General features: G+C 36.0%; 1 protein-coding gene across 4 annotated transcripts in view; it reads left to right on the top strand.

Annotated features, from left to right (window-relative positions):
• LOC106873381 (uncharacterized) overlaps positions 1–26,374 on the top strand; it is a 158,460-nt gene that overhangs the window by 105,404 nt on the left and 26,682 nt on the right. For 3 of the 4 annotated variants that reach the window (XM_089354874.1, XM_014920722.3, XM_052969290.2), the window contains one exon: positions 23,291–23,512. The exons of the other annotated variant lie outside the window; for it this stretch is intronic. In XM_089354874.1, the coding sequence (XP_089211000.1) occupies positions 23,291–23,512 (222 nt within the window). The remainder of the gene's footprint in view (positions 1–23,290; positions 23,513–26,374) is intronic. 4 annotated transcript variants of the gene reach the window in all.

Here is a 26,374-nt window from a genome sequence, read left to right on the forward strand (position 1 = left end):
TTTGGAATAGATAAAAAAACAAAAACAAAAAAAACAGCCCCAGTTTTGAGCGGTGGAGTGATAGTTATTAAGGATTCAGGTGAGATACCCTGCAGTGTCTGTTCTAGGTCATTTTGTCCTAACAGCAACATCAGCTAGGATAATGGGGCTAATCTGTATTTTCCCTTGGATAAATGTTGACGGTAGGGAGATGGTAGTAAGCATTGCATGCATAACTTGCAGTGTTCCTCAAAAAAAAAAAAAAAATAGAAGGCAAAAAAATTTTCCCATATATCTACACATCCATGTGCTGAATGCATGGTTGATCTTGTATGACAGACCTAGTAGCATTGGTTGAATGAGTGCCACCTGAGGCAGCCCTAGAGTTTTCCCCCCACCTGTCCTATACAAGGTCATACAGCAGACTCAAAAGTGCCACTACACCCATAAAAGTGTCACCTGGGACAGATTTCTCCCATCATCCCCTGCCAGGTATGCTACCGCATAGACACCTAAGATGACAAAGTAGGAATCTATTCTGGACTGAATTCTTTGAACAGCTGCACTGTTCAAACTAATGAGGCATTTGAAAAGTTCTGATGTTCCCACTACAGTAAACTGTCCTTTCTCCATGTTTCCTTTTACTTTCAGGAAAATAAGGAGAAGAAAAAAAACACAGTCTGTTGTTCTTTGAATTGGTAGCACTAGACACTATACGAAGTGTGTGTGTGTGTATGCATATTAAGGTTACCCCCATCACCAGAAAAGTGATTTTAAAAAGGATTCTATAACTTAGTAATTATATCCATCCATCCATCCATTCGTCTATCTATCTATCTATCTATCTTTCTATATCTATCTATCTTTCTATATCTTTCTATATCTATCTATCTTTCTATATCTATCTATCTATATCTATCTATCTTTCTATATCTATCTATCTAGTAAATTTGTTCTATATTGTGTTCAGCTTTACTAATATTATTATTGTTACTGCTACTCTTGCTATCATCACTATTGAAATCATGATTATTACAACAAAGTACTGAAGATGTTTTAGTTAATGTTAGGCATTTCATGTATTTGCATTTAAATCCAATTATAATTTTCTTCACCAATTCAAGTTTGTAAATTATATCATAATAGGTTACAAAAAAAGTTAAAAATCATATTATTATTATTATTATTATAATGTTTTGATTTATGTTAGCCCTTGTGGCCAATAAAAGAATGAATTATTATTATTATTATTATAATTGTTGTTTGATAAATGTATGCATATATGTCATGCTTTTCTGAGAGTTTCAATTTCTGTATATATGTATTTGTGTGTATATACATATATATATATATATATATATATGTGATTTTATATTATTAATTCATCAATAATATATTTAGGAAATCAATATTTAGTATTTCAAAAGATATATATCCAACATAACATGGTAGCATAATAAATTCAAAAGTTTAAAACATAAAAATAATAATACGGAATATAAATATCGATACATATAAAAATCTAAAAATAGATAAATATATGTTTAAATATATATGCGTATAAAAATTTATGTGTAAATAAGCATGAATATTATAAATTCTAAAATATAAAATACAAAGAAACCTAAAGTTAAAAGAATAAAATATCTTACGATATAACACACACATATATATATATATATATATATATATATATATATATATATACATACAAGTACGATAAACCTTTTATTTTTCATTTTTGCCTTGGTTCAGTGCATTCTGTTCCTGTTTTTTCTCCCTTTTGTTAACTAAATGCCATTCACTTGTTATGCCTGTTTGCTTACTTACCTGCATGCTGCACCTGCTTGCTGGCTAATGCAAGTTCTTAATTAGATACACACACACACACACACATACACCCTGCTGTATCTTACTGTCTCTTTTTCTCTGTCACTCTTTGTTTCTCTATCAATACTTGCTTCAGCTGCTGCATTATGTAATGTGAAGAATTGGGAAAATACTGGATGACTGACTGTCTTTCAAGAACCAACTCTATAGCTAATGGGGTTTTTCTCTCTTGGTTTTAGTACTATCTTACATTTTGGAGTGTGCTCATACAAACATGCAGGTTTGCATGTGCGTGTGTGTGTGTGTGTGTATATATATGTGTATATATATATATATATATATATATATATATATATATATAGATATACGCACACACACACACACACACACACACACACACACGTTTATATGAATATATACATAAAAATCTGTGTGCATGCATGTGTGTATCTCTGTTACTGAGTGTATTTATTTGTGTGTATGTATATATATATATATATATATATATATATATATATATAGAGAGAGAGAGAGAGAGAGAGAGAGAGAGAGAGAGAGAGAGAGAGAGAGAGAGAGAGAGAGAGAGAGAGAGAGAGAGAATGTGCTTAATATGTATTTTTGAATGTATGTGTGTTGTATATACTTGTATGATATATATATATATTTAAATGTATTTGTATATGAATATTTTAACTGCATGTGTGCATATCTATAATATGTGTATGTGTGTGTGTGTGTGTGTGTGCATTTATATATATATATATACATACATACATGCACACACACATACATATATCTTAGAATGAGATAATAAAGCCAAGGCTGTGAGGAGATTTTAGAATATTTATAATGAAATAGTCTTACAGCTGTTTCTGGTATATTATGGATATCCCTTCATCAGAGACGGTCTGAGATAATATTTGAGTTCGAATTATTATGGAATAGGAGGAAATAGGGAATAGAGAGAGAGATAAGAGAATGAAAGTAGAAATAAGATGTATAAAGATGTTGTAGTTCCATTTTTCGAGGAAAATGGTGTATAGAAGTGGTAAAAGTTTCCTGTACATGGTATGTAAATTCCAATAGTCATTTCAAAGTATGCAGCTGTGGAATCAGTATTACTTGTTCAAAATAGTTTTATATATGTACATGTGTATATATTTGTGAGTGTGTATCCTTGTGTATAAGCTACTACTATAAAGGTGTGTATATACACATGTAAAATACTACTTACTTGTCGGTGTATTTATTGATCTGTTTATCTCTTTTGTTTTGGTTGAATTTTTGTTTTTCAATTGAAGATTTTTCTTCTGTCCTTATTTGACCTACGTGCTTAGTTTCAAACAGTATGAATCCAAAATCTGTTCATGTTTGAAAGACCTTCTTGAGGCCTCTTCTTTTGAATGAAATGATACTCACACAATGTTATTGAACATTTGCTGTAGGTGGTGAAGGATCATGGGAATGATATCTTTCATCTTGATTTTCATTTTTTTTTTTATAGAGGTGTCAAGGTGCAGTAATGTTTCCTGGAGAACTGTCACCATGAACTCTCCTGTCATAGACAATAGATGAAGGTTTTGCAATTCCTTGCTGATCAACATACACAAATGATTTGCTTATAGTGATCAAATGTTTGTTTTGCACATTGGCTCAATTCTGTCATTGAATTAACATTCTCTGTACACGTGCAGAAGTGTGCCACATGTCAAAGTGATTATAGATCAAAACGAGATGGACTGTTTTGCTTGTGAATGCAAAGCATGGCCTGATCTGGGAATCGAAACCATGATCTTGCTGTTGTGAGTGCAACACTCTGACCACTAGGTCACATGCCTTCACTATTTGATGTGTATAGTAACCGCAGTTTGCGCTTTTCAAGGAAGTAACATTTGTTCATAATGTGAGTGCAGATATAGTGTGTAGTGTTTGGTTAAATTTGATTCCAGAAGGTCAAGGTAGAACGAACACACACGCACGCACGCATGCACACACACACACACACACACACACACACACACACACACAAACTCTATTGTTTGATATATATTGAGACTGCTTGTTATTTGTAATAGAGTTGATGTTTTAACCTACCATGAAGCATTCTAAAGATTAGTAAGTTAAAGGACACTTATATATAGGAGTATTCATATATATTTATATGTATATTTCATATGTGTGTGAATGCTGATATAATGTTAGTTATATAACCATCATGATTAAGAAACAGTTGTACGTTAATGGAATAAACATCTATTCTCTCACTTCTCTTATCTGTTCAATTACACACACACACACACACACACACACATACTCTTCTATAGTCCCAGACCAACAAAAACTCAGGAGTAAATTTGTTAGAGATACTCTCTTCTCATTCGTATCTTTTCTTCAGGAGGGTAGGCATTGCCCATAACCCTTAGATCTTCCAAAAATAATGGGAAGGAGGAAACATCCTCAAAGTGAAGACCTGGCCTGAATGCTTGCAACATAGTGGTACCCAAGGACAAGGTAGTGGTGTTAAATCAGGCAGTGGATTAAGTCTACCACCCAAATAGGCCATAGTGGGATTTGAACTCAAAACGCAAAGTTCTGGAAAAAATGCTGCAAACGTTGTTGCCCTGATGTTCTCTCAGTTTCACCAATCCACCGTGCTGGATTGGTATGGTTTCATTGATCCTGAAAGGTTGAAAGACAAAGTTGACTTTGGAAGGATTTGAACTCAGAACCCAGTCAGTCAAAACAAATACCACAAATCATCCTACCTGATGTTCTAATGACTACCAATTTGTTGCTATATATTTTAATTTCATATTCTCTATTATCACTACTGTCCAAACTGTTGGATGTTATACATCACTGGTCACAGTGCCAATTCTTTCTTGATTGCACTTTTCTTTTCCATTTTGGCCCAAATCATTTAACTAACTCGTCTTCCCATCATCCAAGTAGCATTTTCTGATCTCTTGGATACTATTTGTCTTCTGTACAGGCCCACCTGTTTCCTGTGAACCCTGCAAAATGTGTGACCCAGCAGAACTCATGCTTTTAGTCTTTTGTGATCACTTCATTCACTCTTTGTTCTTGAATTACTTCATTTTGAATATGTTCTTGCAATGATATTCCTACCATAGATGTTTCTATTATAATGTACTATAATGGCTCCTTATTTCAAGTACTTGGCCAACCAATAATAGATGTGTATGAAAAAGAAATCATTTGTAATAAAAAGTAAACACAAACATGGCTTCAATGTAACACACCCATACACAAACAAACATTTCTTTTTTGTTGATACCCACCACCCTTTCTATATTATTGTTACAAGTACTTTTCTCTTGTTTGTTCCGTGTGTATCATATATCTTGTAAGGTTAAAAGCTATCTCTTTCTCTTGTTCCTTCACTTTCTCTTTCTCTATTTCTTTTCCTTTCTCCTTCATTCTCTTTATTTGTCTCTATCTCTCTCTCTTTTTATTTGTCATTCTTTTCTCACTCTGCTTCCTTTTCTTCTATGTTTCCCCTTTCTCTCCTCTTTCTCTCTCTGTCTTTCTCTCTCTCTCTCACTAAATATTTCACACCAACATAGTCCTCTCTCTCTTCCTGTTTATAGTTGTACCAACATATTAACAAAAAGAAACATTGAAACATAGTAAAATGATGAATAATTGGGTTTATTGCAGCTGTGTGTCTTGGATAAATATTTCAACTTCCTCATTATTCCTATTAAACTGTATATTAGTGGTCAGACAGATTCTTTAAAATAATTAATTTTATTTCAAAAGGCTCAAGTATATTTTTCTTCATCTTTTTGTTATGTAAAAGAGAGAATACAGTTTGATGGAATAAAATTCCAGTATATTACTAGTACTTATTCAATGCCTTTTTTTCTTTTTTATTGGTTTTAATTGCTGGACTGAGGCTGATCTGGGTCATCACCTTCAAAGGTTTTAGTCATTTATATTGATACTGAATCTGTGCAGGTAATGAATCTGGAATGAGTGTCAAGCTCATTTCATCAATCTCTGTTTATTGAGCGATTAAGTCCACTGAAGCTATGTCATTTCAGAGAGTTAGCTTTGGACTGCCAATTTACATAGGCAAATAGATTTTACTCTGTAGTACTGTTACTACTTACTTCTCACTCAGAGATTTAAAACTGATTAAAACTCAAATCATCCAACCCATGCTAGCATGGAAAGCGGACGTTAAACGATGATGATAACGATAATGGTTTCCTCTATATGAGATCAGTGAATGTGTGTCACTTTAAAAGTATATACCTCAAACAAGGCCTAGTGCTGCCATCTCTAGCCAACGGTTATCCTGTGGTGATGAAGAGAAATAACCCAGAAACCATGGTTCATAGGTACTGTTTAAAGCTGAGTGAGGACATTAGCTCCCTTGTTCGAATTATAAGGATGCAGTTGTGTGTTAGTAGCCAGCTGGAAAGAATGTTTTCCTGGGGCTAAAAAAAGGTAGTAACATCATCCTAATCAGGACTGCCAACTTACGTTGGCACATAGATTTTACTCTAATATATATATGCACACACACACACACACACGCATATTTGTAAGTAATTGATGATAGCTCACCAATAAATAAATCTAATTACATACTCTTTTACTCTTTTTACTCTTTTACTTGTTTCAGTCATTTGACTGTGGCCATGCTGGAGCACCGCCTTTAGTCGAGCGAATCAACCCCAGGACTTATTCTTTGGATGCCTAGTACTTATTCTATCGGTCTCTCTTGCCGAACCGCTAAGTTACGGGGACATAAACACACCAGCATCGGTTGTCAAGCAATGGTGGGGGGACAAACACAGACACACAAACACACATACAAATATATATATATATACATATATACGACGGGCTTCTTTCAGTTTCCGTCTACCAAATCCACTCACAAGGCTTTGGTCGGCCCGAGGCTATAGTAGAAGACACTTGCCCAAAGTGCCACGCAGTGGGACTGAACCCGGAACCATGTGGTTGGTAAGCAAGCTACTTACCACACAGCCACTCCTGCGCCTATGTGAACTATTTATCGTTAAGATGGTTTCTTGTTGACTGTACTCAACATCAGGCACACCCTCTCAGCTTATTGAGATTTGTTTATAGCAGCAGTAAGCTTTTCTAGGCACCTTGTTAATTTTAAGGTCTCCTTCGCAGCAACCACTATGGATTGTAACCTATAACATGCATTTGGGGGTTAGGTATTTCGATCTGTTGGACCTCGCTGGGTCCTCATTGGGCTCTCATTGGTTTGTTACTGATGACTTTGTGTTGTCTTCATTTTACTAGCCATAGCAGGTTACCATTGCGGAGCTATGATAAGGAATTTGTGAGAATTTAAGCACAGAACTTGGTAATTAAGAAAATATACTTGTCAGTTATTTTCATTTTCATTTGACATTTACTGCAATAAATTTTTGTTAAAAATGGAGCCTTTATGTGGTTGCTCACTTTGCTAGAAATAACCAAATTTTCCTACATTATTCTTTAATGTCTAACGATATTTAAGGTTACAGTGTATATTGGACAAGTAAATACATATTTACTGAAGTAAAAGAAACAAAAAAAAAAATAGGGATTGGTGTGGCTGAAATATTTTTAATCATATGTCTGCTCTATCAAGGATGACCTATGGCTAAACAATAACAACAAATTTTTTAGATGCTTTGGGCTGTTTATTAAAGGTGACTAGTTCTTTTTTTTTTATGCATACAAAATACTATTATTAATTCTATTGATGGTTGTCAGTTATAATAGTAATTTATGCTTCAAATATTATACCCTCTTGGAAAATATTTCTGTCTGTCTTCTATACATTGTCTGTTCTAGAGCCAGTGGTGTTTGGTATACTTTCATCATCATTTAATGTCTGTTTTCCGTGCTGGCATGGGTTGGATGGGTTGACAGGATCTGATGAGCTCCAATGCCAGTATTGTCTGAGACCATCCCTGGTCTTATAATAAAAATTTCCTTTTTAAAAAAAAAATCAGCATTAAGACCTTCCATCAAAATATCATGTTAATTTATATTCCAAACATTAGCTTAATAACGGCAAAGTTATTTTGCTAAATTCTTCATTATTTTTAAAATATATTTTGACAGAAATATGGCAATGAAAGTGTTAAATGGTATATTTCGTTTTCTTTCTTTGTCTTGGCAACCTCACTAGTACTAGCAGGACAAAAAGTGCACCCAGTATAGACAGTATAGTGGGATTTGAGAGAATTTGGCTGCTGCTTCTAGCAAGTCAGGCACCCATGTAGAGGCTCCCTCTTTGACTCAATCAATGTTTATGTAGCTGAATTGTGTAAATGTTTTTTTTTTTTTTAATAATTATTCCTTTAGATTTTTCACCCCATCTGGTAATAATTTTCTCTTGTCTTGCATAGTTTTCCCTGCTCTCCCCTTTGTTTTTGCCTTGATCATTCAAAATTTATGGACATCTGTTATGATTTTCAACAATGTTTTAAATAGTGTTCCGATATCCATCTTTATTTCCACCATTTTTCCCTTTCATACCACCCTCATGTCTGTCATTTGCTGAAGACCTACCCCCCCTCCTTTGTTATTCATTATGTTTTTTGCTTTTTTGTATAACCACACCTCTTGCTGTTATTGTTGTCACTCCTTCCATCCATCCATCCATATGTAAGTTATTTCAGTTCTGTCCTTCCATCAGATTGCATTCATTTATATAACGTTTGTTGTTGTCGCAATGGGACAAAAATTTTTTCTTATCAGCTGACAGATGGCATACTTCGCATTTTTGTTCCTGAAGAAATAATTTTCCTCTGTTTCAAAAACTGTCTATTAATCAAAAAATATTTTCACTCACCACTACCGCCACCTTTGCCCCCCCCCCCCCCCAACTATTCATTCTGTTTGATATTACAATTCAGAAGATTACCTCTGGTAGTATCTAATTGAGAAACGCTGATCTTGAGCTGTAATTACCAAGTGTTTATTGTCTCTTTTTCATCTTTGGTCCTTTGAGCCACTTAAGGCCCTGTTGTTTATCTCAATCTGGTTTTTAATTTTGCTTTTATGGGAATTGCCTTGGAAATTGGTTCAGTTTCTATGTTGTGTTTTATTTTTTTTTGTTCTTGATTCTCTATGTTTTCATATCTGTTTTTCAATTCCTGAACTGCTTTTCTGGTATTTGTCCTTCTGCAGTGCATGCATGTTTAATGCTGAATATGTTTGTAGTTTTAGAAGAATTTGTGAGTGGAGAACCAGTTTCTGCAAAATGTTCCCATGCTTCTTTTCTACTTTCAGTGGTAGAACCTTTTGTTTTTGTTGTGTTTTGTAACTTCTTGTAGGAGAGCAACCTGTTGGGTGGTTCATTGTGTTCTTGGGCAAGACACTCCATTTCACATTACTCTATTCCACTCGGGGTTGTTGTAATCAACTTACCCTCCTCTCTCAAATTTGCTGGCCTTGTACCAAAATTTGAAATCATTATTTTTATTGAGTGGGAGAAGAGCACATGCCATCAAAGTGATGCTGGGGTACATACATATGAAGCCCAATATACTCATCATGACTACCTGTCTGATAAGGGTAGTCCAGGCACATGCATCACAACCAAATGTACATGACATGGTGATCTCATATCAAGATAAACAGCACATGACCTTGCAGATGGGGCCCTGTTAGAATTTTCTTCAGGTTGAGTAGCCCATCTTGCTCAAAATGTCTCGGAATAAGGGTTGTTTAAGGGTTATGAATGAAACACCCATGTTTCCAGAGGTGAATTATTATTCAAACCCAAAGGAATTCCTCTCATCATATGGCTATGATGCTCCCCCACTACTTCTGCATGTCATCAGAGATGCACATATTGTCAGCCACCAAGGGACATGCTTAACTGGTTAAGGTCAAGCAACTGACAAGCAGATCTGTAGTAATGAGCAGAACGTTTGCTTTAGCCCATCTTTTACTCCAAGACGAAACATGTACATAACACTTCTAATCAGTTAAGATCAAAAACCATGAGAGCCAGTGCCTGGAACTGCATCGGGGCAAAGTACTGCACCATTACAGTTATTATTATTATTATTATTATTATTATTAGTTTTATTTTTACTAAAATTTTTTGAGGTGAAACAATGCATCTGTTTCATAAATATATATTTACATGTATGTTATCTAAATATCTCGTATAGAAACACATTTTACTTATCTTTTTTTGACTTTTTACTATATTTTTGGAGAGGCTTTTAATTATAACCACAAGGTAGACATTATCTCTACTCCCCCTCTCTCTCCTTTCCCTCAACCCCACACATACATATAATTCTATCAAAGCATATTTTCTAGGTATGCGAGGTGAGTGCCACACACCCTCAGAATACGGTAAATTTTCTTTATAATAATTCCATTCTTGTAGTGCCGTGATATAATCTGGTCATAATTTCTTAGCAAGTCTAATAATACACTCTGTGAAACACAGATTAAACCAGGTTGAAGCCATCTTATGTATGGAAATAGCTTTAAAGATTGTATGTTTATACTTATTTCCTTAATAGTAGGTTAACAGGGAAGCAAACACCATGACAACAACCACCATCCTTCACTGATTTTCATAAGCTGAATATATTTTCCATTTGAGGAAACTATATATATATATATATATATATATATATATATAATAACGAGAGGTGTGGCTGTGTGTGGAAAGATGTAAGAAGTTTACTTCCTAACCACATGGTACTGGTTTCAATCCCACTGTGTGACCCTTTGGGCAAGCATATTCTGCTATACCACTGGGTTGATTGCAGACTTGTGAGTGGATTTGGCAGTCAAAGACTGAAAGAAGCCTGTCATATATATATTTTTATTTTTTATTATGCACCCTTTTAAAGCCTAGCCAGGCTCATGGGCCTGGTTTCTTGGTTTCTAAGGCGTATGTGTTCCCCCCAGCTGGACAGGACGCCAGTCCATCGTAGCGTTACTCAAGAAACAGGCAGAAAGAGTGAGAGAAAGTTGGGGCAAAAGAGTACAACAGGGGTTGCCACCACCCCCTGCCGGAGCCTTGTGGAGCTTTAGGTGTTTTTGCTCAATAAACACACAACGCCCAGTCTGGGAATCGAAACCACGATCCTCAGACCGTGAGTCTGCTGCCCTAACCACTGGGCCATGGCGCCTCCATGTCATATATATATAACAAAAATTTAACAAAAACTCAACAAATGGAAAGTTTTACAAAAACATAGCAAAAAGAAAATTTGTAGCTAATTCCTCAATGGTCAACGTCCAAAAGATAATTACAATTTCGCACCTTTAATGTTGATATTGTTTATTTTGGGTGGTACCAGTAGTGAAAAGCTACTGGGAAATAGCTAACAAATGTACAGGACAATGACGAAGACGTGTGTTTGTGTGTGTCCTTGACATGATGTGATGGTTCTAAATGATCATCACCATCATATAATGTCATTTGTTCTCAGTCTAGCCTTGGGGTACTATTACCTTACTTGGAAATGAGTGAATTTTGGTGATAGGAAGGGTATCCAGCTGTATAAAATCTGCTTCATTGAAATCTGTTTGACTTATGCAAGTACAGAAAAGTTGATGTTACAATGACGTTGAAAGGCAATATATGTCAAGCAGAAATTTGGTTTATAAAAGGATTAAAGGAATTTGGTTGTCATTTCTTGCAAATTGAGCATTGACTCATGCTGAAATGATTTTACCCAAATAGAGGCATCAACTGAATTTCATAGTAAAACTATTTCATATTTTCATGTATAGATTTTATAGTACATCTGTTTTAAGTTGTTTTCTATTATAGTCATTTTTCACATTATTTCTGTCTCTTATGACACTATTCTTACTTCATATCTTCAGAGCAGAGTTTCCATGCACTTTTATTTTGTGTATTTTTAATATTGGTAGTATTATTTCACAATTTTCTTGTCACATTTTAGCCTTCCTATTTTAAAATATGTTCAACATAAGTGTGATATGAAACAATTTTCTTTGTTTTTAATTTCTTCTTTTCCATTGCTGTAATATGATATTTCAATGCATAGCTTCATCTGAAATATATTTTCAGATATATAACAGATCTTTCTTTAAAGATTTAATTTACATATATAAATAATCAGCAGTCTGGCAAAAGAGTCTGATAGAATAAGTACCAGGGGTAAAAAAAAAAAAAAATAAATAAAGCAAGGTGGATTTGTTCAGTTAAACCCTTCAAGGCAGTGCTCCAGTATGGCCACAGTCCAATGACTTGAACGAGTAAAAGAAATATGTAACTGTGAACTCTAGTACCAGCAGATTCATGTTCCCAGCCATGACCAGCCCATTTATTTTCAGATACATATCCGAGACTGCATTATGATGTGTCCTTTTAATTTTTAAAATGGCAAAATGTAGTTTGAGGTGATCTTAGCTATTTCTTGTAAGTAACATTGGTCATGTGGAGACACCCCCGACCGCTTGTTAGTACATAATAATGAGGTTGTTTAACCCTAAGTCAACCCTGATTGAGCAGATCTGTGATTCAGGGCATTACAGTCAGGATAAAATATTGGTTTCATATTTTGGCACAAGGCCAGCAATTTTGGGGGAGCGGGTAAGTCAGTTAGATCAACCCCTATGATCAACTGGTACTTATTTTATTGCCCCTGAAAAGATGAAAGACCAAGTCGACCTTGGTGGAATTTGAACTCAGAACTTAAATACAGATGAAATGCTGGTAAGCATTTTGCTGGCATGTTGACAATTCTGCCAGTTCTCTACCCACCAGGATCAAATATTAGCTTATGTTTCCTGCCTTTGTTTTGAGACAGTAAAGTGTGATTGAAGGAAGACTTGGCTACTATTTCATGCAAGTCAAATGATCATGTAGGGGCTCTGACATCAATTTGTACTGATAGTGTTGATGCTGGGAAACCCTTGGGGTAATAGCTATGATGATGATAACAACAGTGGTGATGTTGATGATAGAATGATAAAGATGATGATAGAGGTGACAGTGGTGAAGATTTGAGTGTGGTGATGGTGGTGTCAGTAGTGATGACGGTTGTGACAATTGATGATGACGGCGGTGGTGACAGTGACAGTTGCACCGTCAATTTCCAATACTCTTATTTCATTTTTTTTCTTGTTTCCTTTTTATTCCAAACAACACTCTGATGTCCAACAATGCAAAATTGACAGCAACAATTATAAAATACCACCACCACCACCACCACAACAACAACAACAGCTGTATCAACAATTAGGTCAACACTAACAAAAACAACAACATCACCATGAACTACAATAGAAAATTTCCCAGACTTAATAAACCATTGTCTACTGTTCATATATTAACAGACGCTGTGCTATTTTCTCAAGTCTGATCCATTGATGAGGTCTTGGGAATTTGGATTTTTGTTTCTGAATCAAATTTTTTTTTCTTTAATGCCAAAGCTATTCATTCCTTCATCTTCATTATCCAGCTCTTATACTTGTGCTGTTTCCCCTCCTCCACCTGTTGTGGCTGAGTACCCCTCACACAATCACTGCCCTTACCACCCTACCTTGTTTATCTGGAATGTTAGGTTCGTAGCCTCTGGTGGGTGTGATGGTTGAATTTCTTACTGAAAACCGGTCTGAAAGGTTTTATGACTAGACTGACATACAATTGGATATAAATACTGGTGTATATATATATACGTATATATATATATATATATATATATATATATATATATATATATATATATATATATATATATAAATATGCACACACACACACACACACACACACATGTATGTAGACTCAGACATACATATATACATTCATACATATACACATACGTATATAGATTCACATACATAGGCTGAGAAACGCACATACTTATACATGTATATATATATATATATATATATATACAAACACACACGCAGATACTGATAAAAAAAATACATGCATACATAACCATATATACATATATAGACAAATAGTAATAAGCACACCTGCACATACACACATTTACACACACACACACACACACACACACACACACACACACATATATAGACAAACATCCACGCACTGACATGAGTGAATACTGATGTACGCACCCCTGTAGGCGAATGCTGACAAACACCTTAAACAGCTCGCCTATGAATACAGGTAAACATATACAAATGACCATCACAAGCAGTAGATGTGCACATGCACGCACATACCTTGACATATTTTCATGCACACACACACACACACACACACACACCTCTCCATGTGCACAAATGCATACACAGATGCTTGTGGGCACAAAAGCACACGCATGAAGGTAAATATTTTTACACACCCACACACGCAAAATAGGTGCACACTACACCTGAGAGAACCCGCCTACATCCACCTTCCCTTCCTGCTGAAATAAATAAACATATGTAATAATAGGTGAGGAGTGGATTTTATGATATAGTGTGTGTGTGTGTGTGTGTGTGTGTGTGTGTGTGTGTGTGTGTGTGTGTGTGTGTGTGTGTGTGTGTGTGTGTGTGTGTGTGTGTATATATATATATATACACATATTTGTTTTTAATGCCATTTTTGGCCAATTTCCTCTATCTTTCATTAAGTATTAGTTTGTCTTTTTCTTTCTCTCCCTTTTCCCTCTTTCTCTCTTTTTTGCTTTCTCTCTCTCTCTCTTTCTCTCTTTCTCTCTTCCTTACTCTGTCTGTCTCACTTTTTGTCTTTCTCTCGTGCTTATTTTGTAATTTGTAATTCTTTTTCATTTTGCTTTCTTATTTTATTTTCTCAGTCTTATTGTAGCTTGCGCGCGTGTGTGTGTGTGTGTGTGTGTGTGTGTGTGTGTGTGTGTGTGTAACTGTGTATATGTCTCTATGTATATTTGCAGGAATGTTTCGGGTGTGTGTGTATGTATGTGAGTGACAAAATGAATTGGATAAGAAATGTTTTTTAAAGAGAATCTAAGTAAAAGAAAAACAAAAAAAAAATCCAAAAAATCTCTCCCCCTCCATCACCTCTACCACCTGTACATATCACCACATCTACCTGCCTCCATCACCATCACTACAATCACTACATACTAAGCACCACCACACCATTAAATCTGCCACCACCTTCATCTCTACATCTGTCACCATCTCTACTACGATCTTGACCACCACCATCACCATTAAATCCACCACCACCACCACCACTTCATCTATCACCATCTCTACTACCATCTTGACCTCTGCCATGACCACAACACCATTACGTCTGCTATCACCATCACCACCATCTGTCACCCTCTCTACTTCCATTTTGACCATCTCAGCTGTCTTGACCAGCATAACACCACCACCACCACAACCACCACCACACACCACTTCTACAATCATCTTGACCACAACACCACCATCTTGACCACAACACCACCATAATCTCTGAGCACATCTACCTACAAGACATCACAATCATTATCACTACAGCCAGAACCAGTAAACCTCTACCTCACCACCACCACCACCACCACCACCACCACCACCACCACCACCACCACTAGAGATACCACTGATACTTTCATCACCATTACCACCACAACTACAACCAATACACATTTGCTCACTACCACCATGATGAGCACCAGTGCACCTCTCCCATCACTGCCATCATCAGTATCACTACCATACCACTATAGCTACCACCACCACTACTACTACTACTACCTCTGGCTCACCATCTTGTCACTGCAACCACCAATACTACCAACATCACTACTACCATAGCTACCACTCTCATTACTACTACCTGTACACTTCCACCGTCGCTGCCATCCCGTCTACCAGCAGTAAAGAGGAGCCAGTAAGGGAACCTTTATATTGTTGGGCAGTTTGCTAGAAATAGCAGCCATACTTTACTACCTTAGAAAATGGATATGCTGTTTAATGTTTTGAGGCGTGCACAATAAAAGTGCACATTAAAAAATGAAAAGAAAAAAAAAGACAGGATGATCATGGTCGGAATGTCTTTGATCATCGGTCTGCTTAATGAAGGCAGATCTGAGGCCAAATGTCAACCACCACCACCATCACATCTTTGACACTTGTGTTGGTTCACTCCTAATCAGGTTACTGTTTGTCTTTGCTTATTTCTTTCCCAGTGTGTAGCTTTGTCTTTCATTCATTTCTGATGTACCTGGCTTCCTAGTACAGTGGATGGACCGTCAAAAGGTGACTTGCTGTGTAATATGATTCTTTCAATCATATTTATTCTTTAGATACGAATCTTTCATTTTTGTAATTGAGTAATTCTTTTGACCTCTTCCCCCACACAAACACTGCCCTAACCTCCATGATTCCAAACTGTTGAATTTGTCTGTTTAGGCCAATGACATGATATTACTTGATCTGCTGAAATTATTAACCAAATTTCTTATAAATCACAAGAGTTGTGGCTGTGTAGTAAGAAGCTTGCTTCCCAACCACATGGCTCCAGGTTCAGTCCCGCTGTGTGGCACCTTGGGCAAGTGTCTTCTATAGCTTCGGGCTGACCAAAGCCTTGAGAGTGGATTTGGTAGACGGAAACTGAAAGAAGCTTGTTTGTTTGTGTGTGTGTGTGTGTGTGTGTGTATGGAGATATATACATGTATATATTCTTTTACTTGTTTCAGTCATTTGACTGGAGCACCACCTTTTAGTCGAGCATATCGACCCCAGGACTTATTCTTTGTAAGCCTAGTACTTATTCTATTGGTAACTTTTTGCCGAACTGCTGAGTTACAGGGATGTACACACACCAGCATCGCATGCCAAGCAATGTTGGGTGGGGGGGGACAAACACACACACACACACACATATGCATATATATATGATAGGCTTCTTTCAGTTTCCGTCTACCAAATCCACTCACAAGGCTTTGGTTGGCCTGAGGTTATAGTAGAAAACACTTGCTCCAGGTGCCACGCAGTGGGACTGAACCCGGAACCATGTCGTTGGTAAGCAAGCTACTTACCACACATACACACACACACACACACACACACACATATGTATCTGTTTGTCCCCACTGCCATTGCTTGATAACCAATGCTGGTGTGTTTATGTCCCGGTGACTTAGTGGGTTGTCATAAGAAACCAATAGAATAAGTACTAGGCTTGCAAAGAATAAGTCCTGGGGTCTATTTCTTCAACTAAAACCCTTGAAGGTGGTGCTCCAGCATGGTTGCAGTCAAATGACTGAAATAAGCAAAAGAATGGAAGAAGACACGTACATGGAGTTCATTTTTAATCTATTGCGTAGAAAGAAAGGGTGTTGCAGGCTGGATCACTGGTGGTCATAGATTTGCTTAATACAGGAGTGAGTTGGGTTGAAATACAAGAGCAACAAAAACAACAACAACAAATATTTAATTTCTTTTTATCATTAGGTGGTGGCTGAAAGGAAATTGTAAAGATTACTTCATACATAAATATATATATATATATATATATATATATATATATATATATATATATATATATATATTTATATATATTTTTATAGGAAAATGAAGAATAAGGCAGAATGCTAAACTGGAAGCATATCTTAATAAAGATTTCTAACCGGCTTTCATTGCAAAGCAAATTTTCAAGGAGAATGAAAATGTTTTTTTTACAAAGAAGTACAAAATGAAGAAAATAATATATAAAAAAAATAATATATATAAAAAAATAAATATACCAATACATTATATTGTCTTTGAGCTTTTGAAGTTCAATGGTAATTCATGTATATAATGGTTGGAAAAAGAAGGATGCATGAGAATTGAGAGTTGTGTTAGGTTTAAAAAAAGGGTTAAAAGTTTGTGTTAAGCAGGAAGTGTGGTGTCAAAACAGGAAGTGTGTGTAAGGGGAGACAAATGTTTTTAGTTGGAGTTATGAACTCTTTTTAAACAGGAAGTTTGTCTGTTCCTAGAGAAATAAGGTCACTGAGGGGTATGTGTGTTAAGAAATGGTTGGAATTTCTCTATGAAAAGATTCTCCTTGTTGATTCTTTCTTCTGTGGAGATTCTATCTTTACATTGATAGAAAGGGAAGAAGGAATTTAGGGTTTTTGTTTCTTTAAAAAGAGTTCATAACTCCAACTAAAAACATTTGTCTCCCCTTACACACACTTCCTGTTTTGACACCATACTTCCTGCTTAACACAAACTTTTAACTCCTTTTTTTTAAACCTAACACAACTCTCAATTCTCCTGCATCCTTATTTTTCCAACCATTATCTACATGAACTACCATTGAACTTCAAAAGCTCAAAGACAATATAATGTATTGGTATATTTATTTTTTTATATATTATTTACTTCATTTTGTACTTCTTTGTAAAAAACATTTTCATTCTCCCTCTTCTTGAAAATTTGCTATGCAATGAAAACCGGTTAGAAATCTTTATTAAAATATGCTTCCAGTTTAGCATTCTGCCTTATTCTTCATTTTCCTATTATTTCTCCACGTGCGGTTAACACAACCCCACTATTTACTGATCTATATATTTATATATATATATATATATATATATATATATATATAAACACAGACATATATAGATATACACACGCACATCCACATGTGCACGCACACATTCACTACAGAATAGTTGCTGTAGTCCATCTTTTATTATTATTATTATTATTATTATTATTAAAGTGGTGAGCTAGTAGAATTGTTACTGTGCTCTAGGGTCAACGTAGTTGACATACCCCTCAAATTTCTGGCCTTGTGCCTATAGTAGGAAAGATTATTATTATCATTATGAAGGTGCAGGAGACTGCAAATCTTTAGCATATCTGGCAAAATACTCAGTAGCATTTCTTTACCTTTTGAGTTCAATTACTGATGAGGTCAGTTTTGTCTTTCAATCTGTTTGGACCTATGAAATAAGCATCAGTTGAGCTCTGAGGTTAATGTAATCGACTGCCCCGCCCCCACTCCTACTGAAATTACTGGCTTTGTGCCAAAATTTGAAACCTCTTTTTAACATAATCCCCTCCCCTAAAATTTTAAGTTTGTGCCTTTAGTAGAAAGGGTTATTATTATTATTACTATTTAGAAGGATTGAGCCATAGACTTGCAGAATCAATAGAGTGACCGACAAAATATTTTCTGCTTCCTTAGTTACAAATCTTTCAAATCCTGCTACGGTTGACTTTGTCTTTCAATCTTCTAAGGTTGTTAAAATAAAGTACCAACGAAATACTGGTGTCCATCTAACTGGTTGTTTCCCCCTGTTTTCTCCCCAACACGCTTGCTTCAAAATTTCCAGCCTTGTTCCAAAGTTAAGAATCGATATTTAAGAATTCCTGTTGCTTTGTTGGTTGCATTATAAGAATTTCTCTGTTGGTTTCTATAGCGATACTTTTCTCGAGGGTAATTTCTCAAACTGAACATCACTTTCTACAAATCCAATTACCCCCCCCCCCCCCCCCCGCCTCATCCTACTCCTCATAAACCTACGTTCATTTAGTTGATGTTTTCATAAGCAATTGGGCATTTCTCTGTCGTTTCTCTCTTTTTCTTTTACAGGTTTAATGCTTTTATCTATTACTCCATCCATCTGTGTGTGTGTGTGTGTGAGAGAGCATGTATTTGTATATATTTCTATATATATATATGTGTGTGTGTGTGTGTATGAGTATATTTGTGTATGTATGTACATATGTGTGAGTATATTTGTGTGTGTGTGTGTGTGTGTGTATATATATTTATATGTACATCTGTGTGTGTGTCAGTATATATGTGTGTGATATATATATACACATATGTGTGTTGAGTATATTTGTGTATGTACGTGTGTTGAGTATATTTGTGTATGTACATGTGTTGTGTATACTTGTGTTTATGTATGTACATATATGTATGTTGAGTATATTTGTATGTATGTACATATATGTTGTGTATATTTGTGTATATGTATATATGTGTGTTGTGTATATTTGTGTATATGTATATATGTGTGTTGAGTATATTTGTGTATTTATGTACATATGTGTATGTGAGTATATTTGTGTGTATGTATATACATGTGTACGTGTGAGTGTATTTATGTGTATGTACATGTGTACGTGTGAGTGTATTTGTGTATATTTATGTACATAAATGTATGTGTGAATATATTTGTGTGTATGTATGTGCATATGTATGCATGTGCATGTATTTCTCATTTCTTACACTTATTCTGTCTCTTCCTCTCTCTCTTCTTCTCTCTCTCTCTTCTTCTATCTCTCTCTTCTTCTCTCTCTCTCTTCTTCTATCTCTCTCTTCTTCTCTCTCTCTCTTCTTCTCTCTCTCTCTCTTCTCTCTCTCTCTTCTTCTCTCTCTCTCTCTCTCTCTTCTCTCTCTCTCTCTCTTCTTCTCTCTCTCTCTTCTTCTCTCTCTCTCTCTCTCCATTATTTAACAGCATGTACCCTAAAACACCTGTCTTTGTCTCTGTTCCTTTTGTTTTTATTTCATTGCTCATAGGTGCATGTTTTGTGCAGAAAGACCTTAATATTTTCATCTACACCACCCACTACTCTTCTTTCTCTCTAACTGTCTTTACAAACCCCTTTTCCCTTTTCACCTTTTCCTTACCCTTTCTATAGTTCAACTCCACCTCCAACCCTTTTTATCTCTTTATTGGCATGCTATTAAAAAAAATTAAAAAAAAAAAAAAATCAAAGAATTAAAAAATTTGTTTGTCCCTTTTGCAATAACTAATTAATATAAAGATATTTGTTTAATTTTGAAATAGCTAATTAAAGAAAACAACACAAAATAATATAAACATAAAACAAGAAAACAAAAAACAACAACAACAAAAACCGAATATTTCTTATTTCAAGAATTTCTAGCATGGCTTATTTCAAATTTAGTTGTCTTGGCAATTTTGCTAAGAGATCTTGGCGGTAACAACAACAGCAGTAGCAGCAGCAGCATGTGAAGAAAGAATATACAGCTATATTATTAATTAATTGTTGCCTGCGTTTTCAGGATTCCTTCAGATGACAGGTCCATATTTTATTTTATATCGAGGAAGGGAAACAAAAGCAAAACAAAACATAATAAAAAAAAAAAAGAAAATCATGAAATCACAACCAAGAAGTAACTCTTGTTTCCTGATAAGAGAAACTGTTGAAATCAGTAGTAGTAGTAGTAGTAGTAGTAGTAGTATAGGATTTCAATAGTGGTGGTAGTAGTAGTAGTAGTAGTAGTAGTGCAATAGTAACTACTTCTGCAAACGGTGAAGGTTTCATACATTAGCAAATTGAACTCCTCAGGTTTGTCGAGCTGGCAAAGGAGCTGCTAAAATACTTGCTCGACTTGTTAAAAATAGCAATGAATTCTCTCTCGAATTACATCCCCACTGTCTTGAAAAGGGATGGATGCATTTAGATTGTTGTAGTTTTAGATGTGCTATGCCAAAGTAAAAGATGGAATGGTCATATCTGGAATGCTTGTGATCACAGGTCTGATCATTTGAAACCTCCCACCCCACCTGATGGCTCTCAACAACTAGAATTACAGCTTCATTTGCTACAAATTAGTAGAAAAGCCTCTAGCTTGACTGACTGGAAATAACAGCCAAATTCTTCTGAAATCAGATGTTACCATCTAAAATAAAGATTTTCACTGGACATTGGCATTCCTTGATATACAAAAAGATGGGTATAATAACAGCTGGGACACTTTTGATAATAGGCGTGCTTGATGAGGGATGTTTAGGGGGCGAAACAATAACAACGGGTTTGTTGTAGGGTAGTGTTTCTCACAGGAGAAGGCCACCTTCCCTTGTGGGGTAGATAGTGTGGATTTAAAATTGGAATGGACAAACTCCCTTGCTTCACCAAATTAAAATGGTTTTAAACTTAAATTTATCCAACACCAATGGGTACAGACATGGATGTGGTTAAGAAGTTTGATTCCTCCTGGGCATATCAATGTGCTGGGGTCTTCATTACAAAAAAATGTTGCTTTGACCTGCACATCCATGTACAGATGCGCATGTATCAATGGAAATCCTTGAGCCTCTCTAGGACCCATAAAACTAGAACTTAACTTTGTTTCCTTGATGTATAACTGACTGCTGTTACAGCCTTCATTCCCATGAATGAGATGCCAGTCTGTTGCAAGGCCCTCTTAACAGCATGATAGGCCCCTGGACAAATCTATGTGCTGGGGCCTGTTGTATTTATTTACTGTCAGCTGGACACAATATACATAAATCTCAATTGGGCTCCTAGACCTGCAAGGTTTCTGGGCAAATCAATGCACTGGGCCCTATAGTATATATTTATTAACAGTAAACAACAACATACATAGATTAAAATGGGAGCCCTAGGCTCCTGAGGCCTTTGGGCAAATTAATGCCTGGGAACCCTATAGTATATATTTGTTGATAGTGTTATAGTATACATAGATTAGAATTAGGCTCCTAGACCTTTGAGGCCCCCAGGGAAATAAGTGCATTGGGCCCTATAGTACATATCTATTGATAGTAAGTCACAATATACATAGATTAGAATTGGGCTCCTGGACCTGTGAGGCCCCGAAGTAACTGCCCAGTCTGCTTATGCCTCAAGATGGCATTGGTCTGTCATAGTATTAATTTCCCAGCTAATACTGGAGCTGATTTATGGCTGAGTGAGCAGGAGCAATGTGAAATAGTGTTTTGCTCAAGAACATGATGCACTGCTTCGTCTGGGAATTGAAAACCATGATCTTACAATCATGAATGTGTGTAACTGACTGAGATTACAATACTCCCTCTGAACGAGATGCCAGGTCTATTGCAGAATTAACTTCCTGGCTGTTGCTAACATTCATTTACAGCTGAGTAGATTGGAGCAACGTGAAATGAAGTATTTTTGCTCAAGATCACAATGTACTGCCTGGTCATGGAATTGAGATCACAATCTTACAATTGAGTGTAACACTTTAACCGCTATGTGATGTGCTTAGATGGAGGTCCTACAACAGTTTAAAATGTGTACACACACACACACACACACACACACACACACACACACACACACACACACACACACACCTGTTCATACATTACATGCACACACATACACACACAGAGATTCAATTATGACATCTTCCCTGCTTGTATTTTCCCCTGTAGTTATTAACTCAAAAAGATATTCGGGCTGGTCATTTACTGCCACAGTCTTGACCGTCTTGGATATACTACATAAGATATGATCTCCATGTCCTATTTCCTCTGACTAACTTATAAAAAACAAAATAAGACTAAAAAATAAAAAATAAACAAATACAAAAGAACAAATATGGCAAACAAACGTGGGTTTTTTTTTGTTCTGGGTTTCCTTTTTTTTTTGTTCTGGGTTTCCTTTTTTTTTTTGTTCTATATTTTTCAATTTTGTGTGCCCCTTCCGCATGTTACTCCTTGGTATTGTGTTCGTCCCCTATACTCTTATGGTCAGCTGCCCCCCGTTTTTCTGTTTCTAGTTCTCTCTTTGTTTTCAGATACGATTCAAGTAGTAGTTCTGAAGAATCCAGTTCGGACAGCATAGACTTGGAAGAGTCTGGCTCTTTGAGTGGAAGCAGCAGCAGTAGCAGCAGCAGCAGCTTTGAGGAGGGTTCATATGATGGGAGGCAGGGAAACATTATTTATAGCTGTAAAGATGATGAGGCAATTGCCCGTGGTGTGCCTGGCGCGAAGATGTTCGATCAGAACATTCGTGAGACGTAAGTAATAAATAAGAAAAAAAATGTAACAAAAAAAAAATGAGGAGGGGAAAGAAAGAGATTGAGAAATGACAAGAAAAAAATGTAATGTAAAATATAAAGAATTTAATTGGGTTCACAAGATGGAGGTTGGAATGGATTGAGAGGAAAATGGAGGGTTTAAATCACAATTTGGAAGTGACAGAATTTGAGGTGAACGTTTGATGTATTGAAGAGATAGAAGTATTTTGTGGTGAATGTATTTTTGTTTTTATATAGGAAAGATGAAATAAAAGGTTATGTGAGATGTGGTGAGATAGTTCATGGAATGAATTAGGTCATGTGAGATGAAATGTGATGTTTCTGTTGCAATGGAAATGGATTAGGCATGAGATGATGAGATGTAATCGGAATGGACTTGGTGGATGAGATAAAATGAGATGTGTTGAGAAATGTGACAAAATAAGGTATGAAGAGAAATTTGGCAAAGTAATGTGGCATGTGGAAAAACATGAAAGGATGTGGTTTGTGAGAAAAGTAACAACTTGGTATGGTGTGTGGTAGATGATGATAAAATTAAAATGATGTGGTGTTTGGGAAAAGGTGACGAAATGATGTGGTGTGAGAAAAATGTGATAAGAAAATATATTGTGTGGTAAAATATAAAATACTGTGGAGCATGGGAGAGTGTGATAAAATGATGTGGTGTGTGGAAAATGTGATAAGATAATGTTGTGTGGTAAAATATAAGATACTGTGGAGCATGGGAGAATGTGATAAAATGATGTGGTGTGTGGAAAAAGGGTAACAAAAGGAATGGTGTATGGGAAAAGGTGACGAAATGATGTGGTGTGTGGAAAAAGGGTAACAAAAGGAATGGTGTATGGGAAAAGGTGACGAAATGATGTGGTGTGTGGAAAATGTGATAAGAAAATATATTGTGTGGTAAAATATAAGATACTGTGGAGCATGGGAGAATGTGATAAAATGATGTGGTGTGTGGAAAAAGGGTAACAAAAGGAATGGTGTATGGGAAAAGGTGACGAAATGATGTGGTGTGTGGAAAATGTGATAAGAAAATATATTGTGTGGTAAAATATAAGATACTGTGGAGCATGGGAGAATGTGATAAAATGATGTGGTGTGTGGAAAAAGGGTAACAAAAGGAATGGTGTATGGGAAAAGGTGACGAAATGATGTGGTGTGTGGAAAATGTGATAAGAAAATATATTGTGTGGTAAAATATAAGATACTGTGGAGCATGGGAGAATGTGATAAAATGATGTGGTGTGTGGAAAAAGGGTAACAAAAGGAATGGTGTATGGGAAAAGGTGACGAAATGATGTGGTGTGTGGAAAATGTGATAAGAAAATATATTGTGTGGTAAAATATAAGATACTGTGGAGCATGGGAGAATGTGATAAAATGATGTGGTGTGTGGAAAAAGGGTAACAAAAGGAATGGTGTATGGGAAAAGGTGATGAAATGTGGTGTGTAGAAAATATGATAAGATAATATAGTGTGTGGAAAAATATAAACTCTGCCCCCTATAGTTTGTGGAAAAAGGTGATAAAATGATGTGGTGTGTGGAAAAAATGTTAAGAAAATGTGATGCAGAGCAAAATGTGGTGTGTTGAGAAAGAATGACAAAATGTAATGGCTGATTAACCCTTTATCTGTCTAAGGCATATTTCATCAGTTTGTCCTGAATGTCTGTGCTTGTTTCCTGGATCTTGTGGGTTTTGGATTGTCATCGATGCTTCTGTGACTTTGCTTTTTAGTAGGTAGGGCTGTTGGCCCTATGAAAACACATTTTTACCTTTGGAATGAGCTGGTTCAAATTTGTCTGGCCTCTATCCATTGACCTGTCTTGATGTGGGAGGCCCTGCCAAGATCTTGCACTACATTGGTGCAGCTCTCTGGGTTCATCGATGCACATAAGCTACCTTACTGCAACAAAGATCGAACCTTGTGGTGGCACATTAACCAATATATACCCCTTACCTCATTTGTTTTTTGTTTTTTAGATCCTAAGGTGTGATGTGAGATGTGATTTGGCTGACATATCTAACAGGCTGACTGGTTGTGTAGAAGATTCCTTTGTTGGCTTGTTTTCAGTGACCTGCATGAGATGTAGTCAGCAAGACCCAAGGGGAAGGGACAATGCTTTGCCAAAGTTACAATACATCAAACTATGATGTTATTGTTTTCTCTTTCTTTCTTTCCTTCTTTCTCTTTGTCACTTTCGCTATCCTTCCCAGCCCCCACTCTTGTCTATATCCTTTTCTCCCTCTGGTTCTTTCTTATCTGTTAGTCTGTCTTTCTTCCTCTCTCTCACAAACACATTTTCAGTATTGTCTTTTGTTTCTCTTTCACTCTTCTTGCTCTCTCTTTCATTCTCTGTTTTCCTTTACTCCTCCCCTTTCCCCCCTCTTTTTCTTTGTCTTTTTCTTTTCTTCACTCTCCCTCTTTGTCTCCTTTCTATCTCTCTTACACACTCCCTCTTCTTCCAGAATATAGGGGTGTGTGTGTGTGTGTGTGTGTGTGTGTGTGTGTGTGTGTGTGTGTGTGTGTGTGTGTGTGTGTGTGTGTGTGTGTGAGATCATGCATTTGTGTGTGTTATGGATGTCATTGTATATGTATTGCATGTGTGTTATCGATGTGTGTGTGTATGTATATTTATGTGTCTGTATTAAAGATGTGTGTGTGTGTGTGTGTGCATATATATTTAATGTGTTATAAATGCATGTGTGTTTATATTGTAGGTGTATATTTGTGCATTACTGATGTATATGTCTGTGTTGTGGATGTATATATGATGGTGTTTGACTCATAGAAGAATGTGTGTGTGTATTTGTACATATCTGCATGTGTGTTAATGAG

Source organism: Octopus bimaculoides, chromosome 7 (assembly GCF_046866305.1).
Source record: "Octopus bimaculoides isolate indiv1 chromosome 7, ASM4686630v1, whole genome shotgun sequence".
Lineage (NCBI taxonomy): Eukaryota > Metazoa > Mollusca > Cephalopoda > Octopoda > Octopodidae > Octopus > Octopus bimaculoides.